The sequence below is a fragment of the Mycteria americana genome, chromosome 1, assembly GCF_035582795.1.
Source record: "Mycteria americana isolate JAX WOST 10 ecotype Jacksonville Zoo and Gardens chromosome 1, USCA_MyAme_1.0, whole genome shotgun sequence".
NCBI classification, from domain to species: domain Eukaryota; kingdom Metazoa; phylum Chordata; class Aves; order Ciconiiformes; family Ciconiidae; genus Mycteria; species Mycteria americana.
The window spans coordinates 547027-560458 of NC_134365.1; the positions used below are offsets into that span (position 1 = coordinate 547027).

The window sequence follows — 13432 nt, forward strand, 5'->3', positions numbered from 1 at the left end:
TCCCTGCCCCTTTTTCCTTGAAGCCTCTCCCTGTCCTGCAGCATGCAGAACATCCCATGTGCCCACAGCCATACCTGAATGTTTTCTTGCTGCATATTGTGCCAGAAAGCAGATTCCCAGCAAGATTCCCAGCAAGCAGATTCCCAGCAAGCTGCTAACAAAGCACTCGGGTCCTGCAGTCCTGGCGTTCACGGGATGCAGAGGAAACTGGCTTTGGGAGACATGCAGACTGCTGTGGGTCCCCAGTGAGCAGGGAGGGATTAAAAGCTTTTAAAAGAGTTTCTCCATGGCTCGGGCATTAAATGCCATCCAGACCTCCTCCTGGTCTTTCTGCCTTCTGACATCACACCTTCCCTCTGCTTTCCTGGTCTGAGTGAAGAGGAGGAGGGCTCAGCGGAGGGCTGGTCCCAGCGGTGGGGCTGGCGGAGAGCCCAGCCTGCGTCGGTCCCTGCCCACCCACGGGGCCAGGACGGGTGCTGGCCTCCCCACGGAGGAGCATCGGCACCAAGGAGGATGCACAAGGTGCTGCACCCCCTGCCCTGCCTGAGCCTTCCTCCCAAGAGCCCCCAGTGAGTCAGGCACAAGCTCCGCTGTCAGGGCCTGATCCTGCCAGCATGCTGCAAGGCAGGAGAGCGTGCGGGGAAGAGGCAGAGCAGGCAGGCAGCGAGGCTGGAGCTGGGAATGAAAGCAGGAACTGTGCATGCCATTCATTTTGTCTTTTGTTTCTTGATTCCAAGCCTCCATGCGGAGAAGAAAAGGGGGTGAGTGAAACCGCACATCCTGGGGCTCCTCCCTTCCCCGTCAGCCTGCCAGCCCAGTCGCACCGCACAGGCAGCCACGGTGCACCCCAAGGGGCTGGCCCAGGTCACCGTCCCCTAGCTGTCACGGGACAGCTCAGCCCAAAGGGAGCTGGAGCTCTGCGGGTCAGCCTCCCGCCCGGCGCTGCCGCCGCGGGGAGCAGCCGCCGCGTACAGCTCTGGCAGGGCGGCGGAAGGGCCGAGATCGGCGTGGGCGTGTTGGGCTCCTCTTGGGCGCAGGCAGGAATGCCCGTTTGCCAGCCGGGCCCTGTGAATCTCCAGGTCTGACTTCCCCAGCTGTTGTACTTGCTTTGTGTTTGCTCCACGGTGAAAGTGCCTTCCACAGGAAGGTCCCCTGCATGCGGGGGCTGCAGTACCGTCTCCTTCAGCCCCCGGGCCAGGCCTCTGGAGCTCCGTCAGGTGACGGGGCAGCCACACTCTGCCGTGTCCAGCAGCGCGGGTGCTGCCCCTGCTTCTGCCCCGTGCAGGCTGTCCTGCTCCCGGCGGTCCCGCACCGAGGAGGCACCTGGGGACATACCAGCACTGCAGGCAGGGTCTGGTGGCAGCTCCAGGGCACACCCAAGTGAGCTGGGGGAGAGCTAGTTTATTAATTGTCTGAGCTCTGGGTGGAGAGAGCCACCCACCATGAAGGCCATATTATCGGCGCCCAAGCTGGCTGGGGTAAAGCTGGTTGCAGCAGGGCTCCATACATGACAGTTGCACTACGCAGTGTCTGCGTGGACATCGCCTGAGGGTCCTACAAAGACAGGAGGTTCTTGCCAGGACTGAGAGCCAGTAATGGACAATCCCGAATGGAGCAAGAAGGCTCGTCCCGTGCCAGCACACGGCTCTGCATTGCTCCAGCACAGGCACAGGGTAGAGGGAGGGAGCATAGAGACCTGACCCCAGTTTTTAGCCATTCAGAAGCAAAACTCTCTCTGTCCTGGTAATGTGAAGCTAGAGGACTGTTTCCCAAGGAACAGGAAAGGTGAGGGACTAAGTCTTCCACTGTAACAGTGATGGCGTAGGAAAGAGGCTGAGCAGGGCTTACGAGCGGGAGGTCTCTGAGGGACCTCCCCAGACCTCCTCTGTACCAAGCAGATCTGTCAGTACCCAGAGGTGGAGGCAAGGCAGAGGTCCCATGGATCAGAGTGATCAGCTGAAGGTCACCAGGGATGTCCTGACATTGAAGACGGCTGTCTCCAAGTGTGTGGTGGAGAGCTCTTGATGCTTTGGGCAGCCAAAGTCGCTGGGGTGCACCCATCCCTGGGGGTCCCTCTTCCCAGGGTGGCTCCAGCACTGCCTCATCCCCCCCCCAGCAGCCTGGAGGCAGCAGGATCTGCTCCAGGATGCTCTTCATCTCCTGCAAAGGCATGGCAGGCACCAAGTGCAGTTACTGGTGATTTGTCTCCCTGCGGTCTAACGGCATTGCGAGATGGAAAGTGAATAAAGCCGGAAGCGGAGGCAGGTGGAGAGGTCTGGGCATCGCTGTTAGTCCTCTCGCAGCACTGGGGTCTCCAGACTAACGTCGCTACAGGGCTGCCCAGAGCAGCTCCCAGAGGCACCGATGAGGCAGGTTTCCAGCACATGGTCGTCTTTAGGATCAGCCCGTGGCCTGTCCCCTCCTCAGGCTTGGCTGTTAGAGGTCCACGCAGTCGTTCAGCAGTGTTTGGCTGCAAGGGATGAGCCAGCTCCCCTCCGAGCAGGCTGAACCGCCCCGCGCCTCTTGCGGTGAGCGCAGCGTGCGAGTCACACGGCCGTGAGGAATAGGAACCGTGAAGTCCTCCAGAGACAAGGATGGTTGGCTACTGGAGGTCTTGTGCCGAGAAAGTTCAGGAGCTGGCCTGAGCCGTTTCCTTGGAGCAGATGCAGGTCCTTAGTCCCAGGGCCTTGGTGGATACCTGCCACCAAGAGTACTGGCCTCAGAGGACACATCAGTCCCCTTGGCAAAGACCATTTGGCGTCTGTGTTGGTGTAGGGCTTACTCCTACACGGACTGGGCTTCTGAAATGTCTGGGACTCGTTTTTAGTTTCTGTAACTCAGGAATGCTGGCTCACAAACTGCCACGCGGACAGCTGCTGTGGCCACCGTGTGCGGAGGTACTGAAGCTGGCCCGTGAGTCATACCAGCCCCAGGCGGGGTTTTGTAGGGATGCAGGCCTGATGGTCAGAGCTCTCCAGGTTGCTTGAGTCACAAGGATCAGCAGCTCCCACACCACAGTGGTGACATTTCGCAGTCCCAAGCTCAACAGCCAGGCTGGAAAGAGCCCAGAAGTTTACAGGCTTTACCTGAACTCAGGCAGAGCTCGTCAGCCTTACGGGATGAACGCCGCACGTGTTCTCCCCTCTCCCTGGGCAATTTACTGGGACAGTGGATTGGTTGTGCCATGGAGATAGAGGCGTCCAGTCTTGATGAATGCCAAGGCAGACCCATCAGCTGCAGCACAGCACCGTGCCAGCGTGATGGCCGCGCTCCGGTGCCAGCTGACACCATTTATGACGTGGAGCCGACAGGCTGGACCCTGCCTGGCCCAGGGAGCTGTAGGAGCAGGGGGCAGCCGCACCTGAACGGACCCTGCCGGGGCTGAGCACCAGCCCAGCAGCCTTCGTTAGCTCGGCTCTGCTGGACCCCGCCTGGCTGCACGCGGAGGGAGCTCAGGAGGGGTCAGTGGAGACGGTGGCCAGCGTCTGCCTGCCGCCCCTTCCGATGTCCTGAGTTTCAGGATGTTTTACAGCCCCAGACAAAACCCCAGCGGCAGCTGTGTCCGAGCGGGTATGCCCTCCTGGCACGAGCGGGGCGAGCGCAGCAGAGCGGGGCTGCTCTGCAGGCTGGGGGAGCAGCGAGGGCTGGCCGTTCCCCGGAGCACAGATGCCGTCGCACGGCCGGGGGCCTGCCCAAGGCGCTCAGGGCAGACCGAGGTCTGTCACCTTCAACACGAGTCCAGCCTGTCAGGCGGGCCTGTAGAGACGAGGCAGGGCCAGGAGCCGGGTCAGGACCTGCGCTGGTGAGGCAGCCGGGGCCGGGTGTAGCCCAGAGGCCTGCAGGCAGGCCTGCGGTGGCGAGGCAGGGCTGAGGTCAAGCCTGGGAGTCGGTGTGTGGGGCAGGCCCGTGGCAGCACGGGCAGGGCCGCGAGGGCTCTGCAGATCGTGCTGCTGCACCACAGCCCGGGCGGGCGCTGGCACCCCTGGCCTGCGCTTAGGCAGAGCTCCCGGGCCCGCAGGCACGGGGGCGCGTGGGGCTGGTTGGTCCCGTCAGGGCTGTGGGGGGACGTGAGTCCGCTCGGGGCGGAAACGTCCCGGTTTGTCCCAGACAGACACTGGAGTGACACTGGTTGTGCTGGAGCCGGACTGAGTCCCGTGGAGTCCCGTGGACTTCTGCATTGCTTGCGGTCCCTGCGGCATCTGCGTTCCCCTTACCTGCCGTAGCGCAGCTGCTGCCCGCGCCCCGCTTCGCCCAGTTAGAGTCACAGAATCATTTTGGTTGGAAAAGACCTTTAAGACCATCGAGTCCAACCATAACCCTAGCACTGCCAAGTCCACCACTAAACCATGTCCCTAAGCGCCACATCTACATGGCTTTTCAATAACTCCGGGGATGGTGACTCGGGGGGGGGGGGACGACACTCAGTCTCATTCTGAAGATCAAAAATATGTCTGGGCAAAAATTTGCCTTTTTAACGTAAGGATTGAGGCTTCCTGAAAGGGCGGCGCAGCTAGGAGAGGTCCCCCCGCCTCGGGAGCTGGCAGGTCAGACCCCAGAGCTCCGGCAGGCTGGTCAGGGGTGCCCGGGTGGCACGGATGCGCCGGGTGCAGCCGGGGTGGGAGAGCGGCATGGCGCAGTGCCGCTGCGCCAGGCTGTCGTCTGCGGGTCCCCCAGCTGAGCCAGGCCAAAATGCCTCCAAAATCTTTTTTGGCGCTGGCTGGGGAGGAGACGACTGAGCGGCCGCTTCCTCGACTCTGTGCTCAACAGGCCTACGAACCGCTCTCCCTGCGGGGACGCTGGCTCCCTGCTTAGCCGCGCCGCAGGGGATGGGCCTGTCGCAGGGGAGCTGCCTCGGTACGGCGGCCCTTGCTAACCCGTTTGCTTTTATGTTTGGATTTTCAGAGAAACTGGATGAGATTTTGGCAGCAGCCGAGCCCGCGCTGAGAGCAGACATTGTCGAAGCAGATTCTAGGGCAGCCACTGTGAAGCAGCGACCAACAAGCCGGCGCATCACGCCAGCAGAAATCAGTGTGAGAGAGGAGGGCTCGCGGTGGGAGAGGGAAGGGCACATCGTGCTGTGACGGACGCTGACTGCCAGCCCTCAGACTCGCGCTGGGGAGCGGAGGGAGAGAGTCTGGGGGGAGACAGAGACACAGCGTAGGAGCCCGGGCGGGTGGAGGAGCTGACCCGGGCTGTTTGGCACCCGCTCGCCAGTACGGGATTGCCACAGGGAGGACGTAAGAGTGGATCTGAAGGAGTGTGGAAAGCTGAGCTGGAGAGCTTAGTCTGGCTGCAATTTTCTGGATGTGAAGCTGGAAATTAGGAGGAATCAAAGACGAGAAAAATGCCGTCTCTGAGGGGAAGCATGGATGGAGTAGGAGTGGGGCTGCCAGCTCCAGGCTGTCTGGATTGTGAAAGTGCTGCAGGCGGTGGGAGGCAGCTTCTGGAGCAGGAGGTAAAACGGGACAGGCTGCTTCTGAGCAGAGACCGGCCTGAGCGAAGCCTTCCCACGGGAGGAAGGCTGCTGCGGGAGTCGGCATCACTGTGCCACCCCACCCTGGGCACAAAGCGCCGGAGAGCCGGCGGGGGGGAGCAGGCAGGCAGGGGGAGAGGGCAGGCAGGGGAGAGAGGGCAGGCAGGGGAGAGAGGGCAGGCAGGGGAGAGAAGGCAGGCAGGGGAGAGAGGGCAGGCAGGGGAGAGAGGGCAGGCAGGGGGGAGAGGGCAGGCAGGGGGAGCAGGCAGGGGAGAGAAGGCAGGCAAGGGAGAGTGGGCAGGCAGGGGAGAGAGGGCAGGCAGGGGGAGCAGGCAGGCAGGAGAGAGGGAGGGGGATTAACCCTTCAAAGGGCAATAGCAGGCTTTGGAGACGCGCTGGACGGGGCAGCACGGAAGATGGACTGTTGGAGGTAGAGGGGGGGAAGGGCTCCGTCCTCGTCCCCAGGGAAGCTTCCCCTCCGGGGGCTGTGGCAGCCCGGCTGCAGGCGCGGGGCGGCAGGGACGGGGTCTGGCGTGCGGTGACGTGGGGGCAGAGCCCCAGCTTCACCCGCAGGCGGAAGGATCGGGTGTGCTGAGATGAAGTGGTGTGTCCTTTCAGCTGGGTCTTGCTGATGTCCAGAATGGAAATTCCCTTTTTTCTCTTCCAGTCACTCTTTGAACGCCAGGGTATGGCAGCACACTCGGGGGTCCTTGCCGGCGCTGAGAAGCCCCATGTTTCACTGCGCAAAGGAATTCCACGGACAAAATCTGTAGGTAAGGCAAACTGGGGGGAAATCCCTTCCTAAAGAGGAAAGGTTGTCCCCATGGAGCGTTCATGCCTGCCCGAGACCCAGGAGGAAAGACTGAGCCCTCTCTACTGGCTTGTAACTAAAGATCTTTGAAGAGGGGGTGTTCAACGTGATTTCTACTTTGAAGGTTGCACGTGTCCTGAGAAACCTGTTCTAGTGCTGACAGGGGTCCTGCTCTGAGCAGAAGGCCGGACTGGAGACCTCCAGAGGTCCCTTGCTCTCTGTGTCTTTATGGCACTGCCAGGGACGGGAGTTTCTCCTACCCTCTGTGCTGGCAGATGAGGGGTGGTGGGTGATCTTCTGTTGGACCATGTGGCGGCGGGGCTGGGTGTGCAGTGTGCCGAACACATGGGTGGCGGAGGGTAAAACCATGAGCTGTAGCAAACTGAGACGATGGAGCAGGTAACTGAACTTCTTCTAAGGAAAAGCAGGACAGGGCCTGGAACAGGCACTCTCTGGGCTGCGTCGGGATCTTTAGACCCTGTCCCAAAAGTTTTGCAGTGCAACTAAAACCAACACTATGCTGGAGGAGGGAGATGGGAGGACGAGGCAAAGTGAACAAGGGCTGGTGGCACAATGACAGTATGGGGGTCTCCTTTTCTCCTCTTGATTTTGCGTGTCACTGGGTTTCATCCTGCTGGTAACACCGAGCCACGGTGTTAGCAAGGTCTGAGGGCTGCGCAGGTGGGAGCTGGGCAGAGAGCTTTCCCACTTACGTAGAGAAGCTGAGGGGGGGAGGGAAGGAGGCAGAGAGAAAGGTGGTGTGCTTTGTGGCAAGTGCTAATTTTAAGTAACCCCAAGACATCATTTGATAGTAATGGCGATGCCAAAACAGATTGTACGTTTAACACACAAAATAAGTGAATAGAAAGTAAATTCTGCTTCAAGCTACAGCTGAGAGCAGCATAATCCCAGCAAGAATGTAAAAATTAGTTGAAAAATGCAAGGGGTAGTATTCAAAATGTACTTTTTAGTGTACAGAGCCACAGAATTGCTGTGCCTGCGTGCCTCGCATTCGTGTGTGTATGAGAGCAGCTGGTACGTGTAGTCCCACGTGAGATTGGTCTGAGAGTAGTCGATAGCTAGAGGTAATCAAATGTGCGTATGATTAATCTGAAAAACAAACTAGGAGAGGTACTCTTAAGAAAAAAAAGAGCGGGTGTTTACTGGACTGCCCTGGTGTGTACTTACACACCATGTTGGTGACGTTGCTGTCCTGCGTGAAATCCACAGGCAGAAAGCTCCCGTAACTCTGAAGAGCTGAACTAGAACCTGGGCTGAGCAGATGATGAGATGCGGTGTTGGAAGCAAATGTGGGCATTAATTAGTTGCTCATATGTTGCCGTACTGTTAATGTACATGGTAGAAAGGGAGCAGAGCTGACTGCCTTGGTGCCTGGGATCGCCGCAGCACCGAGGCACCCACAGACTTGCTAGAGTAGAAGTAACCAGTTAATTTTCTCATGAAGGTAAAAATGATCGGTAGCACATGCAGGATGGGATTCATCTCACCCAGCCTTACATATTAACAATGCAGAAATCTCCATCCGAGTAAGGTGCCCAGGAACCCTCTATAGCGACCAGGGGGAAATAGGCACTTTTAACTTAATTTATCTGATGTCTTGATCTGAGAGGTGAATCCTGCACAAGTGCTCATTGACTGTAAGGGGTAGCGAGTGTCTGCTGAGGTGTACGGCTACCTGGCAGACAGGCTTGCAGTGGCCAGTGGTGGCTAAAGTGCATCTTTATTTTGCAAACTGTACCCTAGATGTTCGTTTTATGTGCGAGAATGTTTGTGAAAATGCTTCTAAGCAAAAGTTGTTCAAGGTTCAATCAAGCCACAAACAGCTGGAAATCACATTAAAGGGGATCTATTGTGTAAAATAGCATCTTACCCAGTAACAGATCATAAACGGGAAAAGTATTCATTAAATATGAAACACTTGCCCGTAAGGAGCTCCTTCTGCTTGGGCAAGCAGAGTCGATGACTCAGGAAGTCCCTCCAAAGCTACACCTCGTTGTGTGAGGCTCATTGGGCCGGTCAAGGATCTCTGTGTGCAGAGAACTGTGGGAAGAGGGATTCGAAGTCTGTAGGGTTTATACAACTGTAAGGTTTGTTGGGTTGTGTGTAGGGTTTGTATGCTCATGAGCATAGAGCGTAGTGTCCCATGTACGTCTGTGTTGTTCAGCACCTAGAGCATTGAGACCCTGGTCCTTGCACGGGATTCCCAGCCGTTACAGCACACGCACCGTGCCACAAGGGGATCAGAAATGCTAGATTTAATCTGCATCAGGGAAGATTAAAAGCAGACCTAGAGATGCCTCATTTCTGAGCAGGAATGGCTGCAGCTGTCACGAGCACAGCATCCAAGCACAACCCGACAATAAATACAGGAAAAAATCACACGTAGCTCTTAATTATGCTCGATCCAAGAATGGCATGCGTCTGTCTGCACCGAGAGGGAACAATTCCTGTTGAGGAGGGGACAGCAACTTCTTGTTTCCAGTTTGCCTGCCACAATACACACCAAAAGCAGTGCCTCTTAGAAACCGGCTAATTTTTGTGGAATTCCAGATAAGCTAAAATAGAAAACAGCCAAACAGTAGAAATTGGGTTGCAATTGGCTTGTTTTAGAAGTCCTTCTTGAGCTGTCATTTCACACCCACAATGACAGGCTCATACGCTGTACAGTCAGTTGACTTCATGATAAAAATCACTACTAAAAGCAAGGAACTAGATGAAAAATAAGCAGGGGTTGGTTGGTTGGTTGGTTTGGGTTTTTGGTGAAGAAATGCTCTGAATTATTTGCATGTTACACAGCTGGTTTAGATTCCCAGGGACTTGTGACAAAAGATCAAAGCATTTCATGTTTGCATCTAAAAATGTCTTGAGACAAAGGTAGTTAACCCTCGACTGGCTACAAAGAAAGTAGAACGAAAGAAATATTTCAACAAAAATGTGAAGAAAAGAAATGCATTGCAGTGGGGAGGCTGATAGAAAAGAAAATCTCTGTCAGACTTCCAAGATAGCTACCACGCCATCTGCTCCAGCATCAGAAGTTAAAAACACTTGAAAGTCTGCAGAACCGTCATGGCACTCGCTAAGTCTCTCCCCTGAGCAAATTCAAGATGATGTAGACGGTAGTTTTGCATGGATAGAAGTAGAGTGTGTCCCCTTGTCAGTTAGAAACACGATGGGCCGCAGGCGCTGGCTGTAGGCAGATGCACCTCACTGACTAGCTGTTGTCCCTGCTGAGGAAATAAGGGGTGACTTGGTGTTCAAAAAGGTGTTGAGGATGCCGGGCTCCTCCTGCTCTGCCAGCTCGGGCATGAGTGTGCATCCTTGCTTGGCTGCACGAAGGTCTGGCGGGGGGGCAGCCCTGCCACCAGGGCTGGCAGCCCTCCCTCATCCCCTTCCAGGACCATCCTTCCCTGGACAGGTCCTGGGTGAACTCCCGGTGCTTTCTTCTCTTCTAAACAGGTTCTCAGGTTCACCCCAGCTGCGATTTAAGCTTTGTGCCATAGCACCCAGCACAATACTGTTATTTCACTGCTCTCTGAAGGGCAGCGGGCTTTCCTCCTCCTGTCAGTTCTGTTGTTGCCTGGAGCTGATGCCAGCCCCGCACACCCAAGGACGGTGATGCTCACCTGCTTTCCGCTTCCAAATGTGAGCGAAGCCATGGCACTTGGCACCTTTCTGCTCTAGCTCAGGGGTGTCTTTGGGAGCTGCTCCACCATCCCTGCACAGGGGAAGCAAGGTTGGGAGTGGTGGGGTGTGCTCTGGAGAGAGCCACCTCATTAGCTAGCCCAAATTAATGCACAGGGTTAGATTCTCACAGGGATTTAGGCTGTTATGGCAACAGGCCCAAAAGCATTATGGAGAGTTTTTGTGTCTTCCTTGGAGATTAATAATGCATTGAGCATGCTGTGAATTGCAGAGCGGCGTCGCCGTGAGGCTTGTGGCATTGCCAAGCTGCGCTTCGGGCATGCACCCAGGAGCATGATTCTCATTTCAGACCGGTTGCTCTGGGTGCTCAGAGACAGGGTCCTTTGCTGGTCCTTGCTGGTTGCTGGAGGCTCCATTTTGACTCAAGCTCTTTATTCCTGCATGCACCAGCCTCTGTAGTTTGAGCCTGGTGATGTCTTGCTCTTTGTAGGAAGCATATATGTCCCCCCTACAATGAAGACATAGATTATGCTGTTTGAAAAGAACTGAGAGACAAAATCTCAACAGCAATTAGCAAAGGGACAGGTTTGTTTATTTGTCACTGAAGTTTAATCTTCCAGCTACGCACACGGAAGACGGACCAGGCACAGAGGGAGGTCACGGGCAGCACACAAAGGGCCGTGCCATTTGCAAAAGACAAATGCTCTTTTTTCTCAGAGGTCAGCCCCACCTCCGCCATCCCTCTGGAGAACCTGGAATAGCTCACAAGGTTTCACGTTCATCTGGCAGCCCATCGGTGTGGTAGAGGGATGAGGTCTGGAGGAGGCGGGAGCGCTCAGTCGCTGGCAGCAGTGTGCTGGGAAACAGCGCAGACGCTGTGCGTGATCCTGCGACACAGGGGAATAGCAAACGGCGAGTCGGTAATTGCTGGGTTGAGATCCGATAGAACGAAAGGACAATCTAGTTCAGGTGCTACAAATTTAAAGGAACTGCCTTCCCTGGGTGTCATGCTGCGTGTCAGAGTCTGGCTGAGGCTCGTCACTGGAGGCTTTTTGTGTCGGCTCGTGGCCTGTTCTGCGGATGCGCACGCTGGTGGAGAGATGCTCTGCTCTTCCTTGGGTACCTCTGAGTTGTGTAGAAGGGCTCCAAATGCTGCAGGAGCTGGTCAGGCTCCTTCTGCAGACTGTCCGTCCCCTGGGCCAAGGCCTGCCCGTTGCCTGATGCAGCATTTAGCAACAGGCAGGTGTTAAGATAAAAGTGAAAAACGAACATATTTATGACAAGTAATTAACTGAACATTTCAGCCAGTAGGAGTGGAGTTGGATAAAAGAGAGCCAAGCTTTCAGCCAGCAGTATTTTAGATAAACTCAAATAGATTCTCTCGCCATTTCAAGTTAAGAACTGCCAGGATGGTTTCACCGGCCTTGTAGCCGGTCCCTCACCTTTTAGGAGGACCCTTGTCCTCGGCACTGCTTTCACCAGGGGAATTTCTGTAGGGCCGTATGCTCATTACCTCTGCAGGGGTCTGTGCCGGGTCCAGCCTGCTCTGCAAGGATTGGACGCAATTGATAAATTCAGTACTTAAATCAAGACATCAGGTTTCAAGCCTGCTCCCGAGGGGTTACTGGTTGCCTTTGTTCAACTTTGGAGACTCCCTGAGCAGAGCTATATCCTGCATAGACAGTAAATAAAACTCAGCAATGATTAGTCTCATGCTTAACTATAAACAGATGCTTCTTTGCGTTAAGGGAGAGGTTTCATTTTGCCCGTGTGATCACATGTAAACATCAGTGAGGAGTTTCTTTCTATCACGAAGGCTGTACTTTACAAAATTCACTATCACGGCAGGAATGGGTAGTGAAAGATTTGAATAAGAGAACATAATAACACAGCAACACAATTCAAAGAAAGCCTTGTAAAAGGTCTTTACAGACCAGATGGGTGTCAAATTAAACTGATAGGTGGAGTTTCAAAAGAAAGAAAAGGAGGTAATCCTGCACACGGTGCTGCTAAGCCGCAGAGCTCGCTGCTGCAGGATATTGGGAGTGCGAGAATTTTGCGTGAGTTCAAAGAGCACTGCCAAGTGTCTGGGAGAAGAAGGTCCGCAAGGGTTAAACACAAAGGCAATCTGACTCAGCCAGCTCTTGATCAGCAAATTGCTGGAAGCTGACAGAGTATTTGGGAGGGGCGAAGCAGCGCTGCATGCTTGCTGTGTTCTTCTGTGCTTCCTCAGGCAGTTATTATTGGCCGCTGCCAGGCAGCACACTGGGCTAGGTGTGCCTTTGATCTGCAAGACTGGAGGAGAGATGGAGAAGTGGAGTATCGAGGCAGTGTCGTCAACAGAATGTAGGGAGTGAGCAAGCTGCACGGAGAGGAGGAGAGGCAGATGAGTAAATGGATGTAGTTGTTTATGCAGGACTCGGATGGCAAGCGCGCAGATCCAGTGAGCAGGGGAGCTGTGTCAGAATGGTGAGTTGCAGGTAGTGAAGAAAGAGCCTGCCAAGAATTTGCTTTCCTCCCACCTCTCCCAGCAGTGATCTCTCCTGAGTGTTGATTTTCTTGCTGAGGAGCAATAGGAGACGTTCATTTTCACAGGGAACAGACATCATTCCTGCTATTCCAAGGAGCGGGGTTGTAGAGACAGTCAGCTTGGGAACCAGAACTGGAATGAAGCCACTCTTCTTCTGTTGTAGGATCAAAGGATAATTCAGGTTGGAAGGAGGAGGTCTCTAGTCCAACCTCCAGCTCAAAGCAGGGTCAGCTATGAGATCAGATCATGTTGCTCAGCGTTTTATCCAGTCTGGTCTCGAAAACCTCCAAGGATGGAGACTGCACACCCTTTCTGGGCAGCCTGTTCTGCTGCTTGACTGTCCTCATCATAAAATTTCTCCTTTTATCCAGCCAGAACCTCTCGTTTCAGCTTTGCCCGTTGCCTCTTGTTCTCCCACCATGTATCACTGTGAAAAGCCTGGCTTTATCTTCTTGATAACCTCCGCCTAGGTACCAGAAGGCTGCTGTTAGGTCCCCCCAAAAGCCATTCCTTCTGCAGGCTGAACAAGCCCAGCTCTCTCAGCCTCTCCAGACAGAGCAAGAGCTCCAGCCCTGACCATCTTGGTGGCTCTCCGCTGAACTCCCTTCAGTTTGTTGATGTATTCGTGTATTGGGGACCCCAAAACTGGATGCAGTATTGTAGGTGTTGTCTCATGAGTGGGAGTGAGAGGGATAACGTCTTTGCTCTGTCTGTTGCCTTTGCTCCTGTTCACGCAGCCCAGGACGCTGTTGGCCTTTGCTGCTGAGGCACGGGGCCAGCCCATGTTCACCTCCCTGCATACCAAGGCCCCCCAGTTCTTTTCCACAGTTGCTTCCCAGCCAGCCAGTCCTCAGCCTGTCCAGTTGCAAGGGGTTCTTCCTTCTCAGGTGTGGGGCTTGGCATCTGTCCTTGTTGAAATTCATGGAGTTCCTGCCGGCCCATTCCTCTAGCCGGT

At 55.3% G+C, this 13432-nt stretch overlaps 1 protein-coding gene across 5 annotated transcripts in view; it reads left to right on the forward strand.

Annotated features, from left to right (window-relative positions):
* SHANK3 (SH3 and multiple ankyrin repeat domains 3) overlaps positions 1-13432 on the forward strand; it is a 372706-nt gene that overhangs the window by 323734 nt on the left and 35540 nt on the right. For all 5 annotated transcript variants that reach the window (XM_075506645.1, XM_075506615.1, XM_075506886.1 and 2 more), the window contains exons 19-20: positions 4903-5030; positions 6141-6246. In XM_075506645.1, the coding sequence (XP_075362760.1) occupies positions 4903-5030; positions 6141-6246 (234 nt within the window). The remainder of the gene's footprint in view (positions 1-4902; positions 5031-6140; positions 6247-13432) is intronic.